Source organism: Chiloscyllium plagiosum, unplaced genomic scaffold (genome assembly GCF_037043375.1).
Source record: "Chiloscyllium plagiosum isolate Xiang-an unplaced genomic scaffold, Cpla_swu_hap1 HiC_scaffold_6, whole genome shotgun sequence".
Lineage (NCBI taxonomy): Eukaryota > Metazoa > Chordata > Chondrichthyes > Orectolobiformes > Hemiscylliidae > Chiloscyllium > Chiloscyllium plagiosum.
The window spans coordinates 84,710,619-84,736,487 of NW_028270144.1; the positions used below are offsets into that span (position 1 = coordinate 84,710,619).

At 42.1% G+C, this 25,869-nt stretch overlaps 2 protein-coding genes across 7 annotated transcripts in view; one reads left to right on the plus strand and one right to left on the minus strand.

Annotated features, from left to right (window-relative positions):
- Nucleotides 1–2,645, minus strand: part of cryl1 (crystallin, lambda 1) — a 97,060-nt gene extending 94,415 nt beyond the window's left edge. Inside the window, exons 1-3 of one of the 2 annotated variants that reach the window (XM_043691913.2) lie at nt 2,527–2,645; nt 1,867–2,038; nt 1,648–1,755 (exon numbers count right to left, since the gene is read on the minus strand). In XM_043691913.2, coding sequence (XP_043547848.1) covers nt 1,648–1,755; nt 1,867–2,000 — 242 coding nt within the window. In that variant the 5' untranslated portion in view covers nt 2,001–2,038; nt 2,527–2,645. The remainder of the gene's footprint in view (nt 1–1,647; nt 1,756–1,866; nt 2,039–2,526) is intronic. The other variant, XM_043691909.2, reaches the window with a different exon arrangement.
- An 11,177-nt stretch (nt 2,646–13,822) lies between these two features.
- ift88 (intraflagellar transport 88 homolog) overlaps nt 13,823–25,869 on the plus strand; it is a 135,393-nt gene continuing 123,346 nt past the window's right edge. For all 5 annotated transcript variants that reach the window (XM_087988161.1, XM_087988159.1, XM_043691897.2 and 2 more), the window contains exon 1: nt 13,823–13,951. The gene's annotated coding sequence lies outside the window, so the exon portion shown is untranslated. The remainder of the gene's footprint in view (nt 13,952–25,869) is intronic.

The window sequence follows — 25,869 nt, forward strand, 5'->3', positions numbered from 1 at the left end:
CCAAAACTGAATGTACCACTGTGACAAGGTATTACAAAGCAAAACATAATTCTGTCTTCACGTTGAATTTCAGTTCCTTTGAAATAAAAGTGTCAGCATTCCATTAACTTTGACTATTTTGTTGGAAATTTGTTTGATTTCCAAAACACTTTTGAAAAGATAAACTAAGTTGTGAGACATTAAACTAATAGATAATATAGATATAGCAGCTTGGTTATCAGATAAAGAATCAAGGAATACAATTGATGGATGTTGATTTGAGTTTAGGAAGGCTCAATCAGCTTATCACAGATCAATTTTGGTAGCAGTTTATTTTGTTCTTTGAGATGAAACATTGCTAGCATTACCCATGCTAAATGAGATAAATATTAAATAAATTAAGCTGGTATTACTGTATTATCCAGATGATGTAGTCAACTTCCTTTTTTTGCATACAGCTACCAATAGGAATGTGAATTTATCAAAAGTAGGGAATACTCAAAGCAAAATATCACCTCTACATACATTCATAACTGACTGCACAAGAACAACACCAGCTGCCTCAGAGGAGAGTGATGCTACATGTTATGTCATTCTGAGAGAAAGTGAAGACTGAAGATGCTAGAGTTCAGAGTCGAAAAGTATGGTCTGGAAAACCACAGGTCAGACATCATCCGAGGAGCAAGGGAATTGACATTTCAGGGATAGCACTTCATCAGGAATGTGATGACGTTAATTCATACTACCTTACAGGGACAAGATCATAAATTCTGAGAACAATGCTAACTAAAGCCATATAGTCTTTAATTTGTTCAATACATTAGCTATCTTATGCTCTTAGTTTTTCCACTTTAAGGTAATCCAAAATTATTTCAAATTTAATCACGGGATAATCTCAGTCAGTTTACGATTACAAGTAATTCATGCTAAATTACTGCAACATTAATGGCATGCATTTGTACATGTTATCCTGTCAATGATTCCTTACTTCTAATTATTTTCCTATTCAATATTTAAGTGCTGCTGTGATGTTCTTAAAGTTAATGAACAATTAAGTGTTCAAAATTTTACTCTCTGGTTTGGATAAATGGCCAAAAATGGATTAATTAACTTGACTCGTTGTTTGCAAAGATCCTGATGAGAGGTCGAAGTGCTCATATAGTTCCAATTGCTTAATGCAAGACAGGTTCACCAACCAACTCACAAGGGAGAAGCTGACTATTAAAGCCCAGTGGTTCTTTAAAATGAGGGCTTCAGCTGAATAGCTAAGTATACATGGATGGGGGTTTGGCCAAGTGAACTGGAATTCCTTCAGTTGGTGCCTTTGGTTCCTGTCAAAGTACCGACTCTAATACTCTTTTGCATGTCTCAAGTTTTATTGAAGCATTCTGGACATGGTTTCAGAGATCAGGAAAACATTGTGTGTTACACAATCGTCACCACCGTTTCATTATTTTACAAAAAAAATCAAAGTTATACATTATGTACATGAATTAATGACAGTTAAGAATTGAAATAAAATGAAAGGGACAAAAACAAATAACTGGAAAAAGGTCAGGTCTGGCAGCATCTGTGGAGAAAAATCAGAGTTAATGTTTCGGGTCCGGTGACTCTTCCTCAGAACTATTGAAAGGACCGTTTCTATGAATTTCGTGCATCACACCGTACCTTATACTTTCAATTGCGGAAGAGACCTGTTGCTGAACAGTATCATAAAGAACGACTTTGTAACCTGCGCTTGCAAACAACATGGCCCAGCTCCGTCCAACGATTCCACTAGAAAATACAATATTTTGTAACAATGAATCTATCGCACACTCCAACAACAGGCCAAACGTTTTAAAGAAGGACCCGCACATCTCTTCTAATTTTAGACAAAACAATTACCTTCCCACGATTAAAATGCTGGCCTTTTTACAGTCACTCATGTTTGTTGTTCTGAAGTAAGACCAGAAGTTCCGACGCGAGGCCGCTGGAACCCGCCCCCGGGGTGGAGCCAAACTGTCAGCGTGTCGACCCATAGGCTGGACTCTCCATCATTGAAACAAGACACAGTAGGCTGTTAACAGAGTAAAGCAGTCACAGGGTCAGGAATACAAGCGAAATCCAAGAATGGTTGTTCACTTTCATCGGATATATGGTGACAAAAAGCACGAAGAGACGTAAGCGAAGTGCTAATATAATTCCAATGCTTAATGCAAGACAGGCTCACAAGCCAACTCACAAGGAGGAAGCTGACTAAACTTCGACCTCTCATCCGGATCTTTGCGAACAACCAGTCAAGTTAATTAATCCATTTTTGGCCGTTTATCCAAAACCGAGAATAAAATTTTGAACACGTAATTTTTTTTGTCTCCAGATAGATGCAAATACTGTACGTAAAGTTTAAGCACTGTAGGAATGTGCATTGCCCAGCATTTTGTACAACCTCAGGACTGCCTGTATTACAGCCAACAACGCAAAAGACTTTTGACGAGTTGTCACTGCGATAAAGTAGGAAATTGAGCAATTTTCACAAACTAATATTTATAAAATCAGACAACCCACTTCAATAGGCAGCCAAACGTCCGAGTTTGTACCAGGCAGGTTTTTGACTAGTTATGTGATGGCCAAGGGTCACCGGACCCGAAACGTCAACTCTGATTTCTCTTTACAGATGCTGCCAGACCCCACGCTGAGCTTTTCCAGCAACTTCCGTTTTTGTTTCTGATTTACGGCATCCGCAGTTCATTCGGTTTTTTTTTAAAATGGAAAACCAAGTTTCTTTTCAATACAGTTTTTTTTCCCAACCACTCTCTCTCTCATATGGTGCTGAATATTCAAGCATTTGGCGCAATCACATATTACATGCGAAGCTACAAAACCAATTAGAGGATGTTTGTGCTTAATTAACTGCATATCGAGGTCATGGAAATTCTTTGATCAGTAGTCACAGACCTCGACGATTCCCCCTACAGCTACAGCACGGTTTCTATACAACCGTGTGGAACATTTTTGGTCTGTCAAAAAAAAAACGGCAGGTCAAATCCAATCTAGTCAAAAATGGCATAAAAATAAAAGTTTCAGCTACAAGATTAAAACAAGCTTTCCTACTTTTCAAACAGTGGAAGTAGAATCGGGCACACAAAAAAAAACGATCAGATCTGCATCCTGCAAGATCCAGTCATGAAAGGTGATGGACAATTAAACGATTAAGAAAAGGAGGCTCCTCAAAGCCATATCTGCAATGATGGAGGAGGAATCCAGCTCAGTGCAAAAGGCTAAAGCACTTGCATTAAATTTCAGTCAGGAATGCTGAGTAGATAATCCATCTGATCCTTCAGTATCCAGGACCACAGATGCCAGTCTTCAACTAATTTGATTCACTGACAGGATTCCAGCAAAAGTAATGAAGATTTGTGCTCCTGAACTAGCCACACTCCTAGACAAGTTGTCTCAGTACAGTTACAACACAGGTTTCAATGTGGAAAATTGACCAGTTATGTCCAAGACACAAGTGCAGGACAAATCCAACATCACCTGATACCATTATATCAATCTGGCCTCAATCAGCAAAAAGTGACAAAAGGGTCATTAACTGTGCTAGCAAGTGATACTTGCAAAAGGAATACGCTGCTCATTGATGTGCAGATTGGGTTCCACTGGCTCCAAATGATATCATTATGATGTTGGTTAAAACATGGACAAAAGAGCAAAACTCCAGAGGCGAGGCATGAATGACAGACCTTGGCACCAAGAGAGCATTTGACTGAGCAGGACATCATGGGTCGCTAGCAAAATTGAAGTTAATAGGAATTAAAGAGAAAAATTTGCACTGGTTGGAATAATGGTTTGTGCAAAAGTAAGATTGTTGTTGTTGTTGTAGGTCAATCAACTCAGCCCCACTTCAGGACATCACTTCAGGAACTCCTTAAAATAGTGTCATAAGACCAAACATCTTCAGCTGCTTAATGACCTTTCCTTCATTATGGAGTCAGAAGTGGTGATATTTGCTGACGATTACACAAGGTTCAACCTTATTCACAATAATGAAGCGGTCCATGTTTATATGCAACATGACCTGGACAACATCCAGGCTAGGACTGATAAGAGTTTCATAACATTTGTGCCTCACAAACAACAGACATGATTATCTCTAAGCCATTGCCACTTAATATTCAATGATATTACCACTGCTGAATCCCCCACTATCTATGTCTTAGGGTTAACAAAGAATCTTGACTCAACATATAAATACCGAAAAAAAAAATGCTGGCGATCACAGCGGGTCAGGCAGCATCTAACGTTTCGAGTCCTGATGACTCTTCAGAGCTGACATGGAGTATGGTGGGGAGCAGCATTTATGTAATAGTTGGGGGGGGGAGGAAGTGGAGTGCTGAGGGAAAAAGGATATTGATACATTCTGATCATTTAATCTGAACTAAGAATGGCAGAACAATGGTGTGACTAACTGCCAGACTGGAAAAGAATAGACAGTCCCACTGGGGTGGGGGACGAGAGAGAGGACATGGTAACAGAGAATGTAACGAGTAAAGCTAAAAGATAGTAAAGGAATGGGAGTAGGTTCACAATTTGAAGGTGTTGAACTCAATATTAAGTCCAGAAGGTTGTACAGTACCTAGTCTGAAGATGAGATGTTGTTAAGACAATAAGACCATAAGACATAGGAGTGGAAGTAAGGCCATTCGGCCCATCGAGTCCACTCTGCCATTCAATCATGGCTGATGGGCATTTCAACTCCACTTACCCGCATTCTCCCCGTAGCCCTCAATTCCTTGTTCCTCCAGTTTGCGCTGTAATTCACTGGAGCATTGCAGCATGCAGAGGATAGACAAGTGGGCATGTGAGCAGGACTCTGTTAAAATCACCGGCTTTGGGAAGGTCCGAGTCATGCTTGTGCATGGACAGGAGCTGTACTGCAAAGCACACCCAGTCAGTGTTTGGCTTCTCCAGCCATATAAATAAGGTGGCTACAGAAGTATTTAGAGACTGGGAATTTTGTGACAAGTAACTCACCTTCTGTCTTCTCAACACCTGTCAACCATCTACAAGGCACTTATCTGGATGGATGCAACTCCAACAACATTCAAGCTTAAAAACATCCAAGACAAACCAGCCCATTTGACTGGCACTCCATCCTCCACCTTCAACATTCACCCCTCTATCAGTGCACTACTGGCAGTGTGTGTACCATCCACAACATGCACTGCAGTAGCTCACCCAGGCTCCTGCAAAAGTAGAGTCATAGAGATGTACAGCATGGAAACAGACCTATCAGTCCAACACATCCATGCCAACCAGATATGCCAATCCAATCTAGTCACACCTGCCAGCACCTGGCCCATATCCCTTCCTATTCATATACCCATCCAAATGCCTCTAAAATGTTGCAATTGTACTAGCCTCCACCACTTCCTCTGGCAGCTCATTCCATACACGTACCACCCTCTGTGTGAAAACGTTGCCCCTTAGGTCTCTTTTATATCTTTCCCCTCTCACCCTGACCCCAGGGAAAAGACTTTGCCTATTTACCCTATCCATGCCCCTCATAATTTTGTAAACCTATAAGGTCACCCCTCAACCTCCGATGCTCCAGGGAAAACGCCCCAGCCTGTTCAGCCTCTCCCTATAGCTCAAATCCTCCAACCCTGGCAGCATCCTTGTAAATCTTTTCTGAACCCTTTCAAGTTTCACAACATCTTTCCAATAGGAAGGAGACCAGAATTGCACACAATATTCCAACAGTGGTCTAACCAATGTCCTGGACAGTTGCAACATGACCTCCCAACTCCTGTACTCAATACTCTGACCAATAAAGGAAAGCATACCAAACGCCTTCTTCACTATCCTATCTACCTGCGACTCCACTTTCAAGGAGCTATGAACCTGCACTCCAAGGTCTCTTTGTTCAGCAACACTCCCTAGGACCTTACCATTAAGTGAATAAGTCCTGCTAAGATTTGCTTTTCCAAAATGCAGCAACTCGCATTTATCCAAATTAAATTCCATCTGCCACTCTCAGCCCATTGGCCCATCTGATCAACATCCTGTTGTACTCGGAGGTAACCCTCTTCACTGACCACTACACCTTCAATTTTGGTGTCATCTGCAAACTTATTAACTGTACCTCTTATGTTCGCATCCAAATCACCGATCCTTGTGGCACTCCACTGGTCACAGGCGTCCAGTCTGAAAAACAACCCTCCACCACCACACTCCGTCTTCTACCTTTGAGCCAGTTCTGTATCCAAATGGCGAGTTCTCCCTGTATTCCATGAGAGCTAACCTTGCTCACCAGTCTCCCATGAGGAACTTTGTCGAATGCCTTACTGAAGTCCAAATCAATCACATCTACCGCTCTGCCCTCATCAATCCTCTTTGTTACTTCTTCAAAAAACTCAATCAAGTTTGAGAGACATGATTTCCCACACACAAAGCCACGTTGACTATCTCTAATCAGTTCTTGCCTTTCCAAATACATGTACCTCAGGATTCCCTCCAACAACTTGCCCACCACCGACGTCAGGCTCACTGGTCTATAGATCCCTGGCTCGTCCTTACCACCCTTCTTAAAAAGTAGCTTATAACTTTGCAATCTCTGCCATCTAGAAATCTAAGAGCAGCAGATGCACAGGAACTCTGACTCATGCAGGTTTCCCTTCAGTATCTTGACATGAAACTATATTGTTCCTTCAGTGTCATGGGTTAAAATCCTGGAAATGTCTTCAGTGCTATGGATGTCTCTATACCTTGGACCATTAACCTAAATTGAGGCTTCAAGGTGCCCATTGTGTCTGGAGTAGGGCTACTCTGCCTGGATCAGCGCAGGATGTGGGACCATAGGTCCCGGCCAAGAATAAGGACATATCTGTCTTGGCCCCTCCCCTTATACTCAGATTGCAGTCATTCAAAAAGTCAGCCAATCATCACTTTCTCCAGGGAAATTAGGGAGGAGGGTTAAATACTGTCTTAGCCAGAGCCTTATCCCATGTATGAGTATTGTAAAAACTTTTTCAATCATTCTCCTCCTTGTTGTTAGTAAAGTGATGGACATTATCAAATGACACTTGCATATGCTGTGACACAAGGGAAAGAACAACTATTCCTGACATTGATAAGGTAATTAACGTCAATAGAGATCATTGGGAAAATTCTTCAGTGGTTGAAGTTATGCCTGGAACAAAGTGAGACAGTTGTGCTCATTGAAAACCAATCTCCTCAGTACTAACTCATTGCTGCAGGTATTTCATTTTTCATTGCAATTACTTCATAAATGCAGTGCCTCTTTTTGCCGAAAGCCAGAGTTAACTTTACACTATTTAGATGTCTAATTAAATCACTAGTGATGAATAAAACTTGTTGATTGTAATAAAAACCAACCTGTTTCACTAATGGGAAGGAAAACTGCTAACTCTAACTGCATGTGATTCCAGACTCATAGCAATGTGATTGACATGAACCAGTTCTCTGAAAATGGCCAAGCAAGCCACAGATCTGCATCAGACCACTTAAATTACAGTTGCTCAAATAATGAAACAATGTCTTTGTATGAAGCAAATAGCACTTTTGTCAGTCAATACTTCAACAAGAGAGAGCATAACTATCTCCACTTCAATTGCCTTTGTCTTGAATTGCATCAAACTGGGGGATCACCATTGAACACTAGACACTGAAGTAGAACAGCTGCATAGCCTGTGCCAATGCCATGCTGAAGGGTATACTATTGACAGGATGCACCTTGACAGTTTGCCAAATGTTCTTCAGCAGCACCTCCCAAACCCGTGTCTGCCACCAACCAGAAACATTTCTTCTAAGTGCACCTGGCAAATCACACAGCATTCCTTCATTGTTGCCACATCAAAATTCTGTAAATCCTTACCAAACACCATTGTCGAAATAAGGCAGAAAGGCCATACACCCCTTCTTTGCAGTTCCTGGAAATGAGAACTAAATGACAGCATTTCCAGTGATGCCCCATATCTAAAGGCAGTGTTTTCCAAACTTTTTCCCATTGACCCCATACTGAGGCTTGCAAATGGAAAGAACTGGAAGAGAGAGTTTCTGTTCAAGCAGGAGTACACGTACTGTAATTTGGCTGAATTGGAGTTCTTGGCATGTGAAGAAAATTAACCAGATGTGTTACAGCATAAGCAAGTTTGTACAATTTTAATTTAAAAATGAAAAATCAAAGTGATATTTGGATTTTGATCAGAATAACCAGACTATCATATGATGTTCTCCCAAACAATCATTTCTCAAGCCCAACTCCACAAAATCCTAGCTTATATATGCATTCTATCCCTTGAGATCCAGCCTAAAGTGACTGTTAAACTTTCAAATTAAAGTGGTATGGATTTAATTTGGAAGAGTTCCATGCAAAAGCACAGTTATGAATAAGTGAGTGTTAGAACATCCAGAAGAATTTATGGGCAGGGTGCATTTCATTGTTCGTCAACCACCAGTAGCCCGATTGGGCAGGTGGGTGTATTGGGAGTCAGGGATTAAAGGGGCAGGGAGAGGTAACAGGGCGTCCTGGGTGGATTCCCGATTGCTGGAATGAGGTGGTGTGGATCAGATAGTAGTTCTAGTGAAGAACATTTGGTGATTTGGAACAGTCCAGTAGTGGTCCCATGTATGGGAAATAAACAAATCATGAAGTTTATTTTTCTTGTAGCTTAGGTCTGAAGGAAGCACTCCTGCTTCTCCTGCCCAGAAAGGAGTGCTGTAAAAGGAACGTAATTTGTGTTTGAGTTTTTTGATGTCCTTTAAAGCTACTATATTTCCCAAGGTCTGGGAAACCTAGACACTTGTGGTTTAAAAAGGGAATGACCATTAACATGAAGGCACACAATAATAAATATTGAAATGACCAACCCAGCTCCTGCAGACAACCTGGTCACTCAGCTTTATTAAAAATTAGAAATGGGCAGGCTTACATGAAGTTGTACTGTGTCAGAAAAAGAAGTTGCTGTTATAGAAAAAATTGTTTGAAAATTAGGTTTTTTACATTCCATGTCAGAGGACAAGAGTTCCTGCAACTTGATGTGTAGACTTTTCACCTAAAGACAGTGCTGGATAGTTCAGTCTTGAGGGATAATTTGAAAAAAAAAGTAAAATACATGATAAACTGTAAGGGGCAGCTGAAGATGGTAGGACTAAATGTCTGCTTTGATCTGCAGACATTCAGAAACTGCAAAGAGGATGTCCCTAAACAACAATGTGGAAGTGTCAGTGTTGTACTGGGGTGAACAAAGTCAGAAGTCACATGACACCAGGTTATAGTCCAACAGGTTTATTTGAAATCACAAGCTTTCAGAGTACTGCTCCTTCATCACTTGGAGGAGTAGTGCTCCAAAGGATAGGTGATTTCAAATAAATCTGTTGAACTATGACCTGGTGTCATGTAAGTTCAGACTTTCTCCAAAACAATATTATGGTTTAATGACATTAGGAATTACTCAGAAAGCAAAGCAAGTAGCCAAAACAAAGAGAATGGTTGAAACAAGAAATTCTAAAGTCAGGAGAATAGACAACCTTTGTTTCAGGCATGATTGGGAGCCTGAAACAGTATTTCTTTATCTTGTGTTAGGGTGAAGGCTATTTTGGAATTGTGAGAAAGTAGTCAAAATTCATGTTTATTGAAACCAGAGAGTCATGGAAATTATGAGCATAGCAACAGGTCCCTTGGTTCAATATGTAGAAAGTGAGGACTGCTAATGCTGGAGAGTCAGAGTCAAAAAGCATGGCGCTGGAAAAGCACAGCAGAGTCTATGTTAGTGTTTTCCCCTCAACAAGTCCCTCCTACCACCTGACTTCATGTTACCCTAAAACACTTTTCATTTACTTGTTCCTCATGTAATTACCTCTAAATAAGAACTAGAATTGGATGTAGGCCAATAGAGTCAGAGTCATAGAGATGTACAGCATTGAAACAGATCCTTTGGTCCAACTTGTCCATGCCAACTAGATATCCCAACCCAATTTAGTCCTACTTGCCAGCACCTGGCCCAAATCCATCTAAACCCTTCCTATTCATATACCCATCCAGATGCCTTTTAAATGTTGCTATTGTACAAGCCTCCACCACTTCCTCTGACAGCTCATTCAATACACGTACCACCCTCTGAGTGAAAACGTCGCCTCTTATGTCTCTTTTACATATCTTTCCCCTCTCATCCTAAAACTATGCCCTCTAGTTCTGGACTCCCCATCCCAGGGAAAAGACTTTGTCTATTTATTGTATCTATGCCCATCATGATTTTATAAATCCCTGTAAGGTCACCCCTCAGCCTCCAACGCTCCAGGGAAAACAGCCCCAGCCTGTTAAGCCTCTCCCTATAGCTCAAATCCTCCAACCCTGGCAACATCCTTGTAAATCTTTTCTGAACCCTTTCAAGTTTCACAACATCTTTCCGATAGAAAGGAGACCAGAATTGCACACAATATTCCAACCAATGCAGCTGTACACAGCTGCAACATGACCTCCCAACTCCTGTATTCAATACTCTGACCAATAAAGGAAAGCATACCAAACGCCTTCTTCACTATCCTATCTACCTGTGACTCCACTTTCAAGGAGCTATGAACCTGCATTCCAAGGTCTCTTTGTTCAGCAACACTCCCAAGGATCTTACCATTAAGTGTATAAGTCCTGCTAAGATTTACTTTCCTAAAATGCAGCAACTCGCATTTATCTAAATTAAACTCCATCTGCCACTTCTCAGCCCATTGGCCCATCTGGTCAAGATCCTGTTGTAATCTGAGGTAACCTTCTTTGCTGTCCACTACACCTCCAATTTTGATGTCATCTGCAAACTTACTAACTATACGTCTTATGCTCGCATCCAAATCATTTATATAAATGACAAAACGTAGAGGACCCAGCACCGATTGTTGTGGCACTCCACTGGTCACAGGCCTCCAGTCTGAAAAACAACCCTCCACCATCACGCTCTGTCTTCTACCTTTGATCCAGTTTTGTATCCAAATGGCGAGTTCTCCCTGTATTCCATGAGATCTAACCTGGCTCACCAGTCTCCCATGGGGAACCTTGTTGAACGCCGTACTGAAGTCCGTATAGATCACATCTACTGCTCTGCCCTCATTAATCCTCTTTGTTACCTCTTCAAAAACCTCAATCGAGTTTGTGAAACATGATTTCCCACATAAAGCCATGTTGACTATTCCTAATCAGTCCTTGCCCTACCAAGCACATGTATATCCTGTCCCTCAGGATTCCCTCCAACAACTTGCCCACTATCAGGCTCATTGGTCTATAGTTCCTGGCTTGTCCTTACCACCTTTCTTAAACAGTGGCACCCACGTTAGTCAACCTCCAGTCTTCCAGCACCTCAAAGTGGCTATACAAATATCTCAGTAAGAGGCCCAGCAATCACTTTAATGGTTTAAATGGAGAGGAATTTGTTAAGTGTGTACAGGAAACTTTTCTGATTCAGTATGTGGATGCAACTACTAGAGGAGGTGCAAAACTTGACCTACTCTTGGGAAATAAGGCAGAGCAGGTGACGGAGGTGTGAGTGGGGAGCATTTTGGGGCCAGTGACCATAATTCTATTAGTTTTAAAATTGTGATGGAAAAGGATAGACCAGATCTAAACGTTGAAGTTCTAAATTGGAGGAAGCCCAATTTTGACGGTATTAGGCAAGAACTTTCAAAAGCTGATTGGGCGCAGATGTTCGCAGGTAAAGGGACAGCTGGAAAATCAGCCCTTAAAAATTGCTCTGCCTGATATGATCATCTACTTTCAATTTTATCTTCCCCAAGTCACTCAATATTTCTTAAAACAAAGATGGTGAAACTCAGAAGGTCTGGCAGCATCCTTGGGGAGAAAAAGAATCACTGGACTCAAAACATTAACTCTTTTTTCCCAAAGATGCCACCAGATCTACTGTTTTGCCTGCAATTTCTGCTTGTTTCATATCTCCAGCATACACAAATCTGTGTTTTCTTAGATATTACTTGATATCAATATTATCCTTAAAGTTATTGATCAATGCACAACTTAGCTAAACCATCATGGGATAACCAGAATCAGTCCTACTATACTGAGAAAGGGATGTTTGAGAAGTTTACAGAGTCTGTGAAATTAAGTATTAGTTTTAAAAATGAGTTTCTTATTGTTTATGAGGCTCATAGACAAGTAACATCAAAAATATTTCCTTCTCCACAAGGACTACCAAACCTGCTGAGAATGTCCAGCATTTTCTGTGTTCTGATTCATGAATCAATAATTTAAAATAGTGGACAGATTAATGTGACTCAAATGGGACTCCAGGGAAGAGGGAGGGAATTTTGTTTCTGGGGAATGAGAGAAGATTACAGCAAAGGAATTTAATCTGGGTGAAGATGGCACCAGGATTCTCTTGTAGAGAGCAAATAGAACAGTTATCTATTAAATGTTAAATGTCACACAACACCAATTAAATTCCAACAGATATATTTGAAAGCACTAGCTTTTGGAGCTACGCTCCTTCATCAGGTGGTTGTAGAAGTTAAGATCATGCTCACAGAATTTATAGCCAAAGGAGTCCAGTATCATGGAGATGTGATACAGTAAACAAACTTAGATTAAAACTTTCATCTTTTATAATGGGATATGCTGGTTGAGAATGTGTTTAAAAGAAGTTCTGGGATTTACATATCAAAAACCAGAAACCAGCATTTTCTGGTTGATAGGTTGACGGGGGTTGGGGGAAATTGTGATAGGTTGGAGGGGAGGGTGGAGTGGATAAGTGGGAAGGAAGATGAAGCGGTAGCGCAGTTCATGAAGGCGGTGCTAAGTTGGATCCGAGACAAGGTTGGGGAGGGGGAATTAGGAAACTGGTGAAATCCACATGGATGCTATGCGTTGGAAGGTCCCTTTGGTGGAAGATGAGGCATTCTTCCTCCAGGCATTGGGTGGTTCAGGAGTGGTGATGGAGGAGGCCCAGGACCTGCATGTACTTGCTGGAGTGAGAGGGGAAGTTGAAGTGTTCAGCAACGGGGCGGTGGGGTTGGTTGGTGCAGGTGTCCAATCACTTAATTCCCACTATTACTCCGCCAAGAACATGCAGGTTTTGGGCCTCCTGCATCGCCACTCCCTAACCACCCGACACCTGGAGGAAGAAGGCCTCATCTTCCACCTGGGGACATTCCAACCCCAAGGCATCAATATGGATGTCACCAGTTTCCTAATTTCCCCTCCCCCCACCTTATCCCAGATCCAACCTTCCAACTCAACACTGTCCTCATGACCCGTTCCACCTGTCCATGGTCCCTTACCACCTATCCCCTCCAACCTATCACCTTTACCCCCAACTCCATCCACTTAGTGCACTGTCAGCTATCTTCTCCGCAGCCTCCCCATTTATCTCTCCACCCCCAGGCTCTCAGCCTCATTAAGAGCTTTTGCCTGAAACGTCGATTTTCCTGCTCCTCGGATGTTGTCTGATCTGCTGTACTTTTCCAGCACTACATTCGACTCTAATCTGCAGTCCTCACTTTCGCCTCGATTGTACAACAACTCGAGGATTCTTTATATGGTCGTGAAATCCACATTACAATAGGCAGCATTTCATCAAAATGTCAATTTCCACTCTCTACCATTTCTATCGTTATGCGGTTTGTTTATGATAACCAGATGCATGTTTATAGTACTCTAATTGCTAGCCGCTGCTTCTGGCCTTCAGCGGGCCATCACTTCGTTTACTAACCCGTCTCTCAGCAACAGAACACATGCCTGTAGCCAATCACACCTGTCCTCTCACCTCCATGAATGGGCAGGTTTTCTAGCCGGTCCAATCAGCTCGCTCGTTTCATTAGTCTGCTCACAGCGCTTTGAATTGTGGGAAGGAAGAAACCTGATTGTTTTGGGGGCGGTCTCGGCCGTTTGACTAAATTTGAACTTTTTGAATTTTATTGCAGTTTATTATTTTTGTTTCATTCGTCTCGGAGGAATTGGGCGATTTGAAAGGTATTTGTATAATCAGTAATTCATTCTCGATTAATTCAGTTTTACAGGCGGGGTTTCACACGGTAGGAGGTAGTGCGATTCTGATCGCAGCAGTTTCTCAACAACCTTTTTGTTTCTGAGGCAACTTCTCTCCTGAATTTTAAATATTCACACAGTCACAACAAAAGTCAATTTTCTGCATAAAAGTGGTTGCACGACTAACCATTTGCAATTCTGTTTAATGCAAAATGTATTGCTGATGCCCAAACATGGTTATGTTGCAGTTAGTACTGTATATCGTTGTAGCGGTCAGTATATTGTCGCTGAGGTCTCGAGAATTGAACTGGGGTTTGTAAGTGGAAGTGGGATGAGATTATCCGACAGTTTTTTTTTAAACCATGTTTTGGGATCGCGAATGACTTGCTTTCACTCCAGTTCAGTGGGTTCTGCAATGTCTAGTGAGTCCATACGCGATCATAAAATATACCATATACAAGCCCTTCTGAAGGGGCAAGAAAATGAAGTATTGAGTTTTGTACACTCTGTGCAATGTCGCGACTGACCACCACTTCTCCCCCAACCCATATGCCCCCGATGAAGTCTATGTATTCGGTGTCTTCCCGAAAGAACCTCCCATCCCGATTCGTCACAAGGCAAGGGACGCTCAGGAATTAATTGGTGGCAACGCTTGATCTCTTCAGGGATGCTTTGAGAACAAGCTGAAGTGTTTCTACCGCGCTCCTGGACGTCTCCTACAGCGAGCAAGTTTTGAGTAATGGGTCAAAATAGTAGAACATCAGAAGATGTAGTAATCTTCAAATTAACGTTAGACAGCAATAAATAGAGGGATAGAACGAATGAATGCATGGTTGGAGAGATGGTGCAGGAGTGGAGATGTCAGGACAAATTGAGGAAACTGTATCCTATATAGGCTGTACGCATTACATCTAACGAGACCTGTGACCAATGTCTTCACGGGGTGTTTTGCAGGGGAACAGAAACCAGTATATAGCATGAGAATGAAGGAACAAGGTGTACAAGGGATTGGAGAGACAGATAGTATTAGGCTAAGAAATAGTACATTATTTGATCAAGATCAGGTAGAGTGGGGATACTATTGTATCTAAAATCACATTTGTAGTATGTGTATATAAATGTATGGAAGCAGGTAAATAAAGCTGGTGAGCAGATAGTATTTGGGGATAGAAACCTAGAAAACAGTTGTGGGAGTAGGCCATTTGGCTCTTTGAGCCTGCACCACCATTCAATATGATCATGGCTCCCATTCCCGCTTTCTCTCCATACCCCTTTGATCCCTTTAGCTGAAAGGGCCATGTCCAGCTCCCTCTTGAATATGTCTAATGAACTGGCCCTAACAGCCTCCTGTGGGAGAGAATTCCACAGGTTCACAACTCTCGAAGTGAAGAAATTCTTCCTTATTTCAGTCCTGAATGGCTTGCCCCTTATTCTTAGATTGTGACCCGAGTCCTGGACTTCTCCAACATCTGGAACATACTTCTTGTATTTAACCTATCCAGTCTCATCAGAATTTTAGATGAGATCCCCCCCCCATTCTTGTAAATTCCAGTGAGTACAAGCCCAGTCGATCCAGTCTTTTTTTGTACATCTGTCCTGCCATCCTGGGAATCAGTCTGGTGAACCTTCGCTGAACTCCCTCAATAGCAAGAATGTCTTTCCTCAGACTAGGATGCTAAAACTGCACAAAATACTCAAGGTGTAGCCTCACCAAGGCCTTATATAACTGCAGCAAGACAACCTTACTCCGATACTCAAATCCTGTGGCAATGAAGGCCGACATGCCATTAGCTTTCCTCACTGCCTGCTCCACCTGCATGCCAATCTTCAGCAACTGTTCCACCATGACACCCAGGTCTCATTGCACCTCATCTTTTCTTAAACTGTCACTATTCAGATAACAATCTGCCTTTCTGTTTTTATCATCAAAGTGGATAACCTCACATTTATCCATATTATATTGCATTTGTAAGTATTTGCCCCCTCAGCCAGTCTGTCCAAGTTACCCTGCAGCCTCTTAACATCCTTCTCACAGCACGCTGCCACCCAGCTTAGTGTCTTCTGCAAATTTAGAGATATTGCATTCAATTCCTTCATCCAAATTGTTAATGTATATTTTGAACAACTGGGGTCCTAGCACTGAACCCTGCAGCATCCACTCGTCACTGCCTGCCACTCTGTAAAGGACCTATTTATTTCAACTCTCTGCTTCCTGTCTGCCAACCAGTTCTGTATCCATGAGCTTTAATTTTCCTTCCTAATCTCTTGTGTGGAACCTTGTTAAAAGCCTTTTCAAAGTCCAGGTATACAACATCTACTGATTCAATCTTGTCCACTTATTGGTCACATCGTCAAAAAATTCCAGAAGGTTTGTCAAGCATGATTTCTCTGTAGTGAATCCATACTGACTAGGACCAATTCTGTGACTGCTTTCCAAATGCTCAGTTATTACATCCTTAATAAATTGACTCCAGACCCGGTTCAAAAAAGGATAGGAGTCCTTTTTTAAAAAAAAATCCTGAATATAGTTGTTCAGAAAGGATGATGGTATTGATTAAGAACAGTATTATTGCTGAAGAAAGAGAGTTCAAGGTCAGAATGTATTTGCTTGTAGTTGAGAATTAATAGAGGTGTCATTATACTATAGGGTTCATTCTGTCAGCCACCAACTAGTTTCAAAGATAAAGGTAAAAAATTACATGGAAATGACATAGGTATGCAAAAGCTATGGAGTATGCTAATGGGGACTTTTACTATCCCAAACAATTAAAAAGTATTTAACATGAGGTTAAATCATGATAGTCCCACTCTTTGAGAGGTGGTTGTTTAACCAGAGAGTTTAACCAGGTTAAATGTTGCAAGTTCAGAAATGAAATGTAAGAAGAGTACAAGGCAAGAGACTAGCAGCTAACAAAAATGAGTCCAAAGGATTTGTATAGCTGTTGAAAGATCGTAAAGGAGGTGGTAAGAAGTGATTAGGAATCAAAAAGGGAATCATTGCATGTTGAGGTTCTAATTGCATACTTTACCAACATCTTTTCCTTAGTAAAGACAAGTAGAAAGTCATGGTGACAGAGGTGGCAATTGAAGTAAAGCATTGGTAAAGTTTACTGTAGTTAAAGTTGCCCGAGCTGAAAATGTGTTGCTGGAAAAGGGCTTATGCCCGAAACGTCGATTCTCCTGTTCCTTGGATGCTGCCTGACCTGTTGCGCTTTTCCAGCAACACATTTTCAGCTCTGATCTCCAGCATCTACAGCCCTCACTTTCTGTTAAAGTTGCCTGAGTCAACTACAATGCACTACAAGGCTTTTGGAGGAACTGTTTGGGACAAAATTAATAGTCACTTAGACAAATATGGACTAAGGAAAGACAGTACTAATTTGTCCAAGAATATTCATGCTAATTAATGTTTATTGATGAGGTGAAGGAGAGGATTGATGAAGGCAATGTGGTTGTCAGTGAATATGCACTTCTAAAAGTGGTTTGATTAAAGTGTCATGTAATATGTTTGCAAGTAAAATGGAAGCCCATTGAATGAAAAGGAACATTAACAGCTTGTCTCACCCTAAACCTATGCCTTCTAGTTCTGGACTCTTCGACCCCAGGGAAAAGACTTTGTCTATTTATCCTATTCATGCCCCTTATAATTTTGAAAACTTCTATAAAGTCACCCCTCAGCCTCCGATGCTCCAGGGAAAACAGCCCCAGCCTGTTCAGCCTCTCCAAGGGTCTGTTTCCATGCTGTACATCTCTATGACTCTATATGAAGTTAACTGAATGACAGGAAACAGTCGTGATAAACAGTTGTTTCTGTATTGGAGGAAGATGAACTGTGGTGTTCTCTAGGTATTGGGACTAGGACCACTTTTTCTTGAAAGTTATTTTAAATTTTAAAAAAATTGACTCAGACATGTTATGACAAGACCAGAGTGTACTGGACAGTTTCAAAATTGGCACATGACCCAAAACCTGGAAATAATGTGAACTGTCAAGATGATGGTGATAGACTTCAAGAGGTCCTCAGGATTATGTCCTGAGGCCAACCATCTTCAGATGCTTCAATGATCTTCCCTTCATCATAAAGGTCACGTGTGCAGCTGTTCATCGATGACTGTATGATGTTCTGCAATGTTCGTAATTCTTAAGATTTTAAAGCAGTTAGTATGCATGTGCAGCTAAACGGAATATAACATTTTGCATCATAGTGAGAAAATGTAACCATCTTCTCTTGACATTCAATGGTATTGCCATCACTGCCTCATTCTAAACCTGCTGAGGTTTACCACTGACCGAAAACTGATTGGGATGAGCCAGAAGAGCAGGCCAGACTTGGCATTCTCTGACAAGTACTTCACCTACTAACTCCTCAAAACCTGAGGGCTTTGGACAGTAGATAGAAAGAAACATTGGCAGAAGAATTGAAAATCAGGTGGATCATCAATTTAAAATGATTGGCTAAAGAACCAATGTTGATTATGTGGATGAGTTGATAAAGTGTGGTGCTGGAAAAAGCACAGCAGGTTAGGCAGTATCCAAGGAGCAAGAGAGTTGACGTTTCAGGCAAAACCCTTCTTCAGGACTGGGGAAGAGGGCTGAGAGTTAAGAGGGGGAGGGGGTGGGGCTCAGGGAAAGATAGATCGAATGATCTTAGGTGGGCGAAGATCGGAGATGATAGATCATTGAGAAATGTGGAGCAGATAGGTGGGAAGGAGGCTGGACAGGTAGGTCAGGTCAAGAGGGCAGATTTGAGTCGAAGGGTTGGATTTGGGATGGGGTTGGGGGAGGGCAGATTTGGAAACTGGTGAATTCAATATTTATGCTGTGTGGTTATAGGCTTCTAAGGCAGAAAATGAGGTGTTCCTCCTCCAGTTTGCAGGTGGCCTTGTGTTGGTGGTGAATGAGGCCCAAAGTGGATATGTCCTCTGGGGAGTGGGAGGCAGAGTTGAAATGGATGACCATAGGAAGGTGGGATTTGTTGATACGTACAGACCAGAGGTGTTCCCTGAACCTTTCCATGGGTTTGTGTTCGGTCTTTCTGATGTAGAGGAGAGCACCGGATGCAATAAATGAGGTTGGAGGATATACAAATAAATCTCTGCTGGATTTGGATGATCCTTTTGAGACCTTGGACTGAGGTGAGGAGGGAAGTGTGGGTATATGTTTTGCACTTCTTATGAAGATAGACCATTTTCTTCTGAAGTGAGAGATTAGGATCTGAAATGCAATGCTATAAGACTATGGTGTTGAAGGAAGATACAATCAAAGCTTTCTGGAGGGAATTGGATGTAGCCCTGAAGACAGAAAAATTTCAAGGCTGTGAGAGAATATTGGAGAAGTTGATTGGCTCTTGTGTTTGATGTATTGTTGTCACACGTTCTGAGATACATGAAAAGTATTGTTTTGTGTGCTATATAGGCAGATTGTAACGTATAAAATGCATTAGTGTAGAAGAACAGAGTGCAGGAATATAGTCATGATTTGGAGGTGCTGGTATTGGACAAGGGTGTACAAAGTTAAAAATCACACAACAGTAGGTAATAGTCCAGCAGGTTTATTTGGAAGCACTAGCTTTCGGAGTGTTGCTTCTTCATCAGATGGTTGTGGAGTATAAGGTTGTAAGACACAGAATTTATCGCAAAGGTTTACAGTGTGATGCAACTGAAATGATATGTTGAAAAAGACTTGGATTGTTTGTTACATTTGGTACCCATGGGGATGGCCTCAACTGGGACCTTGGGTTAATGTCAAACTAAGATGGCCCCACTGCACTTCTCTGCCTCTCTGTCTCTGCCTCTCTGTCTCTGCCTCTGCTTCTGCCTCTCTGTCTCTGTCTCACACGCACACACTCCTACCGACCCATACACTCATGCAGACCCTCTCTCATACACTCACACATGCACACACTCTCACAGACTTATACACCTTTACACTCGTGCGCACACACACACCATACTCTGACAGACACTCATACCCTCCCCCCCCCCCCAACCATGTGCGCGGACACATGTTTGTGGGATGAATTTGTACTTGCAGAATTACGTTTTATTTTGCTCAAAAACTGCATGATTCCATGTAAGATTCTGTAAGTCCTTTTTTTAGAAATACAATCAGTCTGAACATTGGGGCACAAAAAGCCTCACACAGGGCACCTCACACCTTCAATGCATTAACTGAACTGACATGTCACCTATTGTTAAAGTTCTCTTGAGAATGTACCTTTTTAAAAAAAGTTCTGGGACTTACACATGAAAGAACTGAAACCAGCATGGTCATTCTAAAAGATGAGAGACTTAACAAACAATCCAGGTATTTTTCAATATATAATTTCAGTTGCATCACACTGTGCACTATTGCTATAAATTCTGTGTCTTACGATCTTATACTCCACAACCACTTGATGAAAGAGCGGTACGCCAAAAGCTAGTGCTTCCAAATAAGCCTGTTGGACTATAACCTGGTGTTGTGTGAGTTTTAACCAGGAATATAGTGTTACAGCTGCAGAGAAGGCGCAGAGAGAGAGATCTGAAGCAACATTTGAAGTCCAAAATCTGATAACAGAAGGTAAGAAACTGTTCTTGAATCTGTTTGTACATGTATTCAAACTTGTATATCTTCTGCCCAACAGAAAAGGGTGGAAGAGAGTGTAACTGGGTGGGATGGGTCTTTGATTATTTTGGTTGTATTTCTGAGTCAGCAGGAAATATAGAAGGAGTCAATGGATGGAAAGCTGGTTTGCATGATGGACTGGGCTGAGTTTACGGCTCTCTGTAGTTTGTTGTAGTCGTGGGAAGAGTAGTTGCCATACCATCCAGATGGGATGCTTTCTACAGTGCATCAACAAAAATAAGGAAGAGAACTTGTGGACATGCCAAATTTCCTTAGCCTCCTGAGAAAATAGAGATGTTGTTATGCTTTCTTGATCATTGCCTTGTCATGAGTCGACCATGACAGATTGTTGGTGATTATCAGTCCCAGGAACTTGATGCTTTTGACCATCTCTCCCTGACCACCATTGATGCAGACAGGGGCATGCCCCCCACTCTACTTTCTGAAGTCAATGATCAGATGTTTTGCTGATACTGGTAGAGAGATTGTTGACTTTACACCATGCTGCTATCTCTTTCCTGTATTCTGTCCTGTCATTGTTTGAGGTCCGTCCTACAATTGTGTTGTCATCAGCAAACTTGGAAATGGAGTTGAGGCAGAGTTTGGCCTCACAGTTGTGTGAGTGTAAAAAGTATAGTATCGGGCAGAACATGCAGTCTTGCAGGGCTGGTGTTGAGGATTATGGTGGAGGAAGTGTTGTCGCCATTCTTACTGATTGCGGTCAATGGGTCAGGAAGTCAAAGATCCAGTTACAGAGTGGGAAGCCAAGACCTAGGTCTCTAAATTTAGAGATGAGTTTCTTTGGAATTATGGTGTTGAAAGCAGAGCATAGTCAGTAAACCTGATGTAGACATCCTTGTTATCCAGATGTTCCAGGGATAAATATAGAACCGGTAGGCAAATTGCAAAGGGTCAAGGCTATTTGGTAGGCTGGAGTTGATGTGAACCATGACTAACCTCTTGAAGAACTTCATAATTTTGGATGTCAGAGCCACTGGATGGTAGTCATTGATGCAAGCTGCATGATTAAAGAGAAGACCTTTTAGAATGGAAATAAGGAGAAACTTCTTCAGCCAGAGAGTGGTGAATCTATGGAATTCATTGCCACAGAAGGCTGAGGAGGTCAGGTCATCTAATATATTTAAGATTGAGATAGTTAGGTTCTTGAGTATCAAGCAGATCAAGGGTTACGGGGAGAAATTGGGAGGTTGGGGTTGAGAACCTTATCAGCCATGATTGAATGGTAGAGTAGACTCGATGTGATGAATAGCTTAATTTCTACTCCTATGTCTTATGTTCTGATATGATAGTGGTCTACTTGAAGGAGGTGGGGACTTCAGATCGTAGTAAGGAGAGGGGAAGAATGTCTATGAATACTCCCATTAACTGGTCTGCACAGGATCTGAGTGCATGGCAGGGATTCCATTCGGGGTCAGTCACTTCCTTTGGGTTCACTCTCAAGAAGGCCAGACTAATGTCTGCGTTGGTGACCATGGGTGCAATTGCATCCAAGGCTGTTGGGATTGTTGACATTGTGTCACTGACGTTTTGTTGCAAGTGAGCATAAAATGCATTCAGCTCACTGGGTAGGAATGTACCGTTGCCCGCTATTCTGTTCAACTTCGCGTTGCAGCCTATTAAGTTGTGTAAGCTTTGCCACAAACGATGGGTGTCTGTATGGTTGGTCTGGGTCTCAGCTTAGTTTTGCATTGCTGCTTGGAGTCTCTTATGGCCTTACAGAGGTCATGTCTGGATTTCCAGTATAGATTGCCCGACTTGAATGCCTCTGACCTGGACTTCAGCAGGGAGTGGATTTCTCGATACATCTATGGTTTCCAGTTTGGAAATGCTTGGATTAACTTCTTTGGCATGCTGTCTTCTACACGCTTACTAATGAAGTCTATAACTGTTGTAATCATCCTGCCATTAAGGTTGTTAAATTTCTTGAATTGACAGACTGCCAATGAGACTGATAATGATATCAGTTCTCACTCTCTTTCCATTACTAATAAGCTGAACAGAACATGGTCACAGAGACAGAATGCCAGCTACTTGGCAATTTGGACTTGTAGCCAAGTGGCAGATTCTGGTTCTCACACCCTGTATGCAGCAGATACCTTGGACTAAAGTGATCCTGCACTTGGTATTGATTAGTGACTCCAGACAGGAAGGCAAATCTCTCTACCCTGGATATTGTACAAATGGATTCAATATGGAGCCAATTTAAAATTTTGTGCAATATGAAGGCAATGAACAATTGGAAGACCAGCAAATACCCCACTGAGAACCCTTAATGGAGGAAGTGCATCAGTGGTTTCTTACGCATTATCCGAAGGACGAGTAAAGATTGCAGAACACCATTTAAAAAGAAAGTAAGACATTTTTAAAATGCTGCTCACAACTGAAGGAAGCTCCAAGGTACTTTACTGCTAGCAAAATGCATTTACAAGTGTACTTGCTGTTGTAGTATATGAAATGTGGCACTTCGTTTGCACAATCTCCTACTAACAGCAATGACCAAATCATTTGGTTTTGGGTGAATTGAAGAATAAAGGATTGATGATTAGATTTGATTAATGTCCCTACAGTGTGGAAACAGGCCCTTCGGCCCAACAAGTCCACACCAACCCTACGAAGAGTAACCCACCCAGAACCATTTCCTCTGACTAATACACCTAACACTGTGGGTAATTTAGCATGGCTAATTCATCTGGCCTGCCCATCTTTGGATTGTGGGAGAAAACCGGAGTACCTAGAGGAAACCCACAAAGACACTGAGAGAATATGCAAACTCCACACAGACAGTCATCTGAGGCTGGAATCGAACCTGGATCCCTGGTGCTATGAGGCAGCAGTGCTAACCACCATGCTGCCCTGTCTTGGCCAGAACATTGGTTAACTTCCTTCCTTCTCTTCAAAATTATCTTGAGATTTCTTTTTACACTCACTGGAGAGATCAAACAGAGTCTCAATCTCACATTTCATTCAGAAGCAACAGTTCCTACAGTGCAATGCTCCCTCCTCAGTACTGTGCAATAGTGTTAATCTAGATTGTGTTTATATCTGAGGTGGAACTTGTGCCCATAATCTTTAGGCAAACAGAAATTACTGAATCATAGCTAACATTTAATAATAATGACATTTGGCAGTAATTGTAAATCTCAATACCCCTGACATTGATATTTTACACACACCATCTTTTTGAAAATAAAGCAGTATACTCACTGATTTACTATGAGTGCCATCACAGAGACCTCCTGACATTGTGCTTAAGAAAGTCGTGCTTATTTCAATCAATTCCTGTAAGTATTGCTTTGTGTTGTGTTTTGCTGGCAGCATCTCCAAAGTCTGCTTTCCAACGTATTATTAGCAATACAGCAGATGGTGTGCTAAGTATATGCCTGTAAAAATTTAAAAAATGAAAGAATCAGGAGTAAGAATAGGCAATTCAGCCTCTTGATCCCACTCCACCATTTGATATATTCATGGCTGATCTCACCTTGGCCTCAACACCACCTTCCTACCCAATCTTCATAAACCATCAACTCATTATTTAGTTTAAAACTGTCGGTCTATTGCCTCAAAAATTTACTCAATTGTCCCAGCGTCTACCATGCTCAAGGGAGGTGAACTCCTGTGGTGTAAAATTCCAAGCAGTGGAATGTGGTGAAACGGTTAAAAATTATGTCCCAATACATGTGTGAATCTAACCGGAATGGAGGTGTTGCTTAGTCCCGTGTGAATCTTATTACACACCTCCCCGTGTGAATCTTCTTATCTGTATGTAACCAGAATGGAATGTGTTTTTTAGCCTTGCTCTGCTGTTCACATGAATGTTTATCAGCTGGAAAAGTCTCCAGTTCGGTGAGTCTGCTCCGGGGTTACGTTTAACCGCCGAGCGTGGGTTGTTGGCAACCGCTCTACGAGAACTGACGGCTCCCAGTTCCGGTAACATGTAGAGTGAGTATAAGCCAGACCCGGGAGTCTGCTCCGGGGTTACGTTTAACCGCCGAGCGTGGGTTGTTGGCAACCGCTCTACGAGAACTGACGGCTCCCAGTTCCGGTAACATGTAGAGTGAGTATAAGCCAGACCCGGGAGTCTGCTCCGGGGTTACGTTTAACCGCCGAGCGTGGGTTGTTGGCAACCGCTCTACGAGAACTGACGGCTCCCAGTTCCGGTAACATGTAGAGTGAGTATAAGCCAGACCCGTTGGTTGTGGCGACGCTGCGGGGAATAAAATACCCATATTCTAGCAGACTCGCCTCTTGGTCGTTTGTTCTGTGTCAGACTACTCTCCTACGAACCTGACCTTGAGAATTTTTTAAAACATTTGGCGTAGTCGGCAGGATCAATCGCAATTGAGGAGAGATTTTGATACAGAACAATGTTTTGGAAAAAGACTAAGAAACCAGAAGAACAAACTGTGGAGGTCCCGACCGTCCCGGGATGGCATGGATGTGGGCATGTACGTGGCAGTTTGTTTGAGAGAGGATCCCAGTCCTGCCGAAGAACCCCTTGCCTGGGGTACAGCGGAGGATGTGGGCATGTCCAAAAAGCTGAAGCGGAGTTAACAGAATTGAATGGGATTGAACTGAACTGAACTGAGTGGAACTGAAGTGAATCAAATTGAACGGAACAAAATGGAACTGAGCTAAATTGAATTGAAATGGACGGAACTGAATTGAACACAATTGAATTGAACTGAACAGACCTGAACTGAGCTGAATTGAACTACACTGAATTGACTGAACTGAAATTAACTGAAACGAATTGAACTGAATTAAGCATAATGTAACACATGTATTGGGCCAAGCAGTGGAATGTGGTGTAAAATTCCAAGCAGTGGAATGTGGTGAAACGGTTAAAAATTATGTCCCAATACATGTGTGAATCTAACCGGAATGGAGGTGTTGCTTAGTCCCGTGTGAATCTTATTACACACCTCCCCGTGTGAATCTTCTTATCTGTATGTAACCAGAATGGAATGTGTTTTTTAGCCTTGCTCTGCTGTTCACATGAATGTTTATCAGCTGGAAAAGTCTCCAGTTCGATGAGTCTGCTCCGGGGTTACGTTTAACCGCCGAGCGTGGGTTGTTGGCAACCGCTCTATGAGAACTGACGGCTCCCAGTTCCGGTAACATGTAGAGTGAGTATAAGCCAGACCCGGGAGTCTGCTCCGGGGTTACGTTTAACCGCCGAGCGTGGGTTGTTGGCAACCGCTCTACGAGAACTGACGGCTCCCAGTTCCGGTAACATGTAGAGTGAGTATAAGCCAGACCCGGGAGTCTGCTCCGGG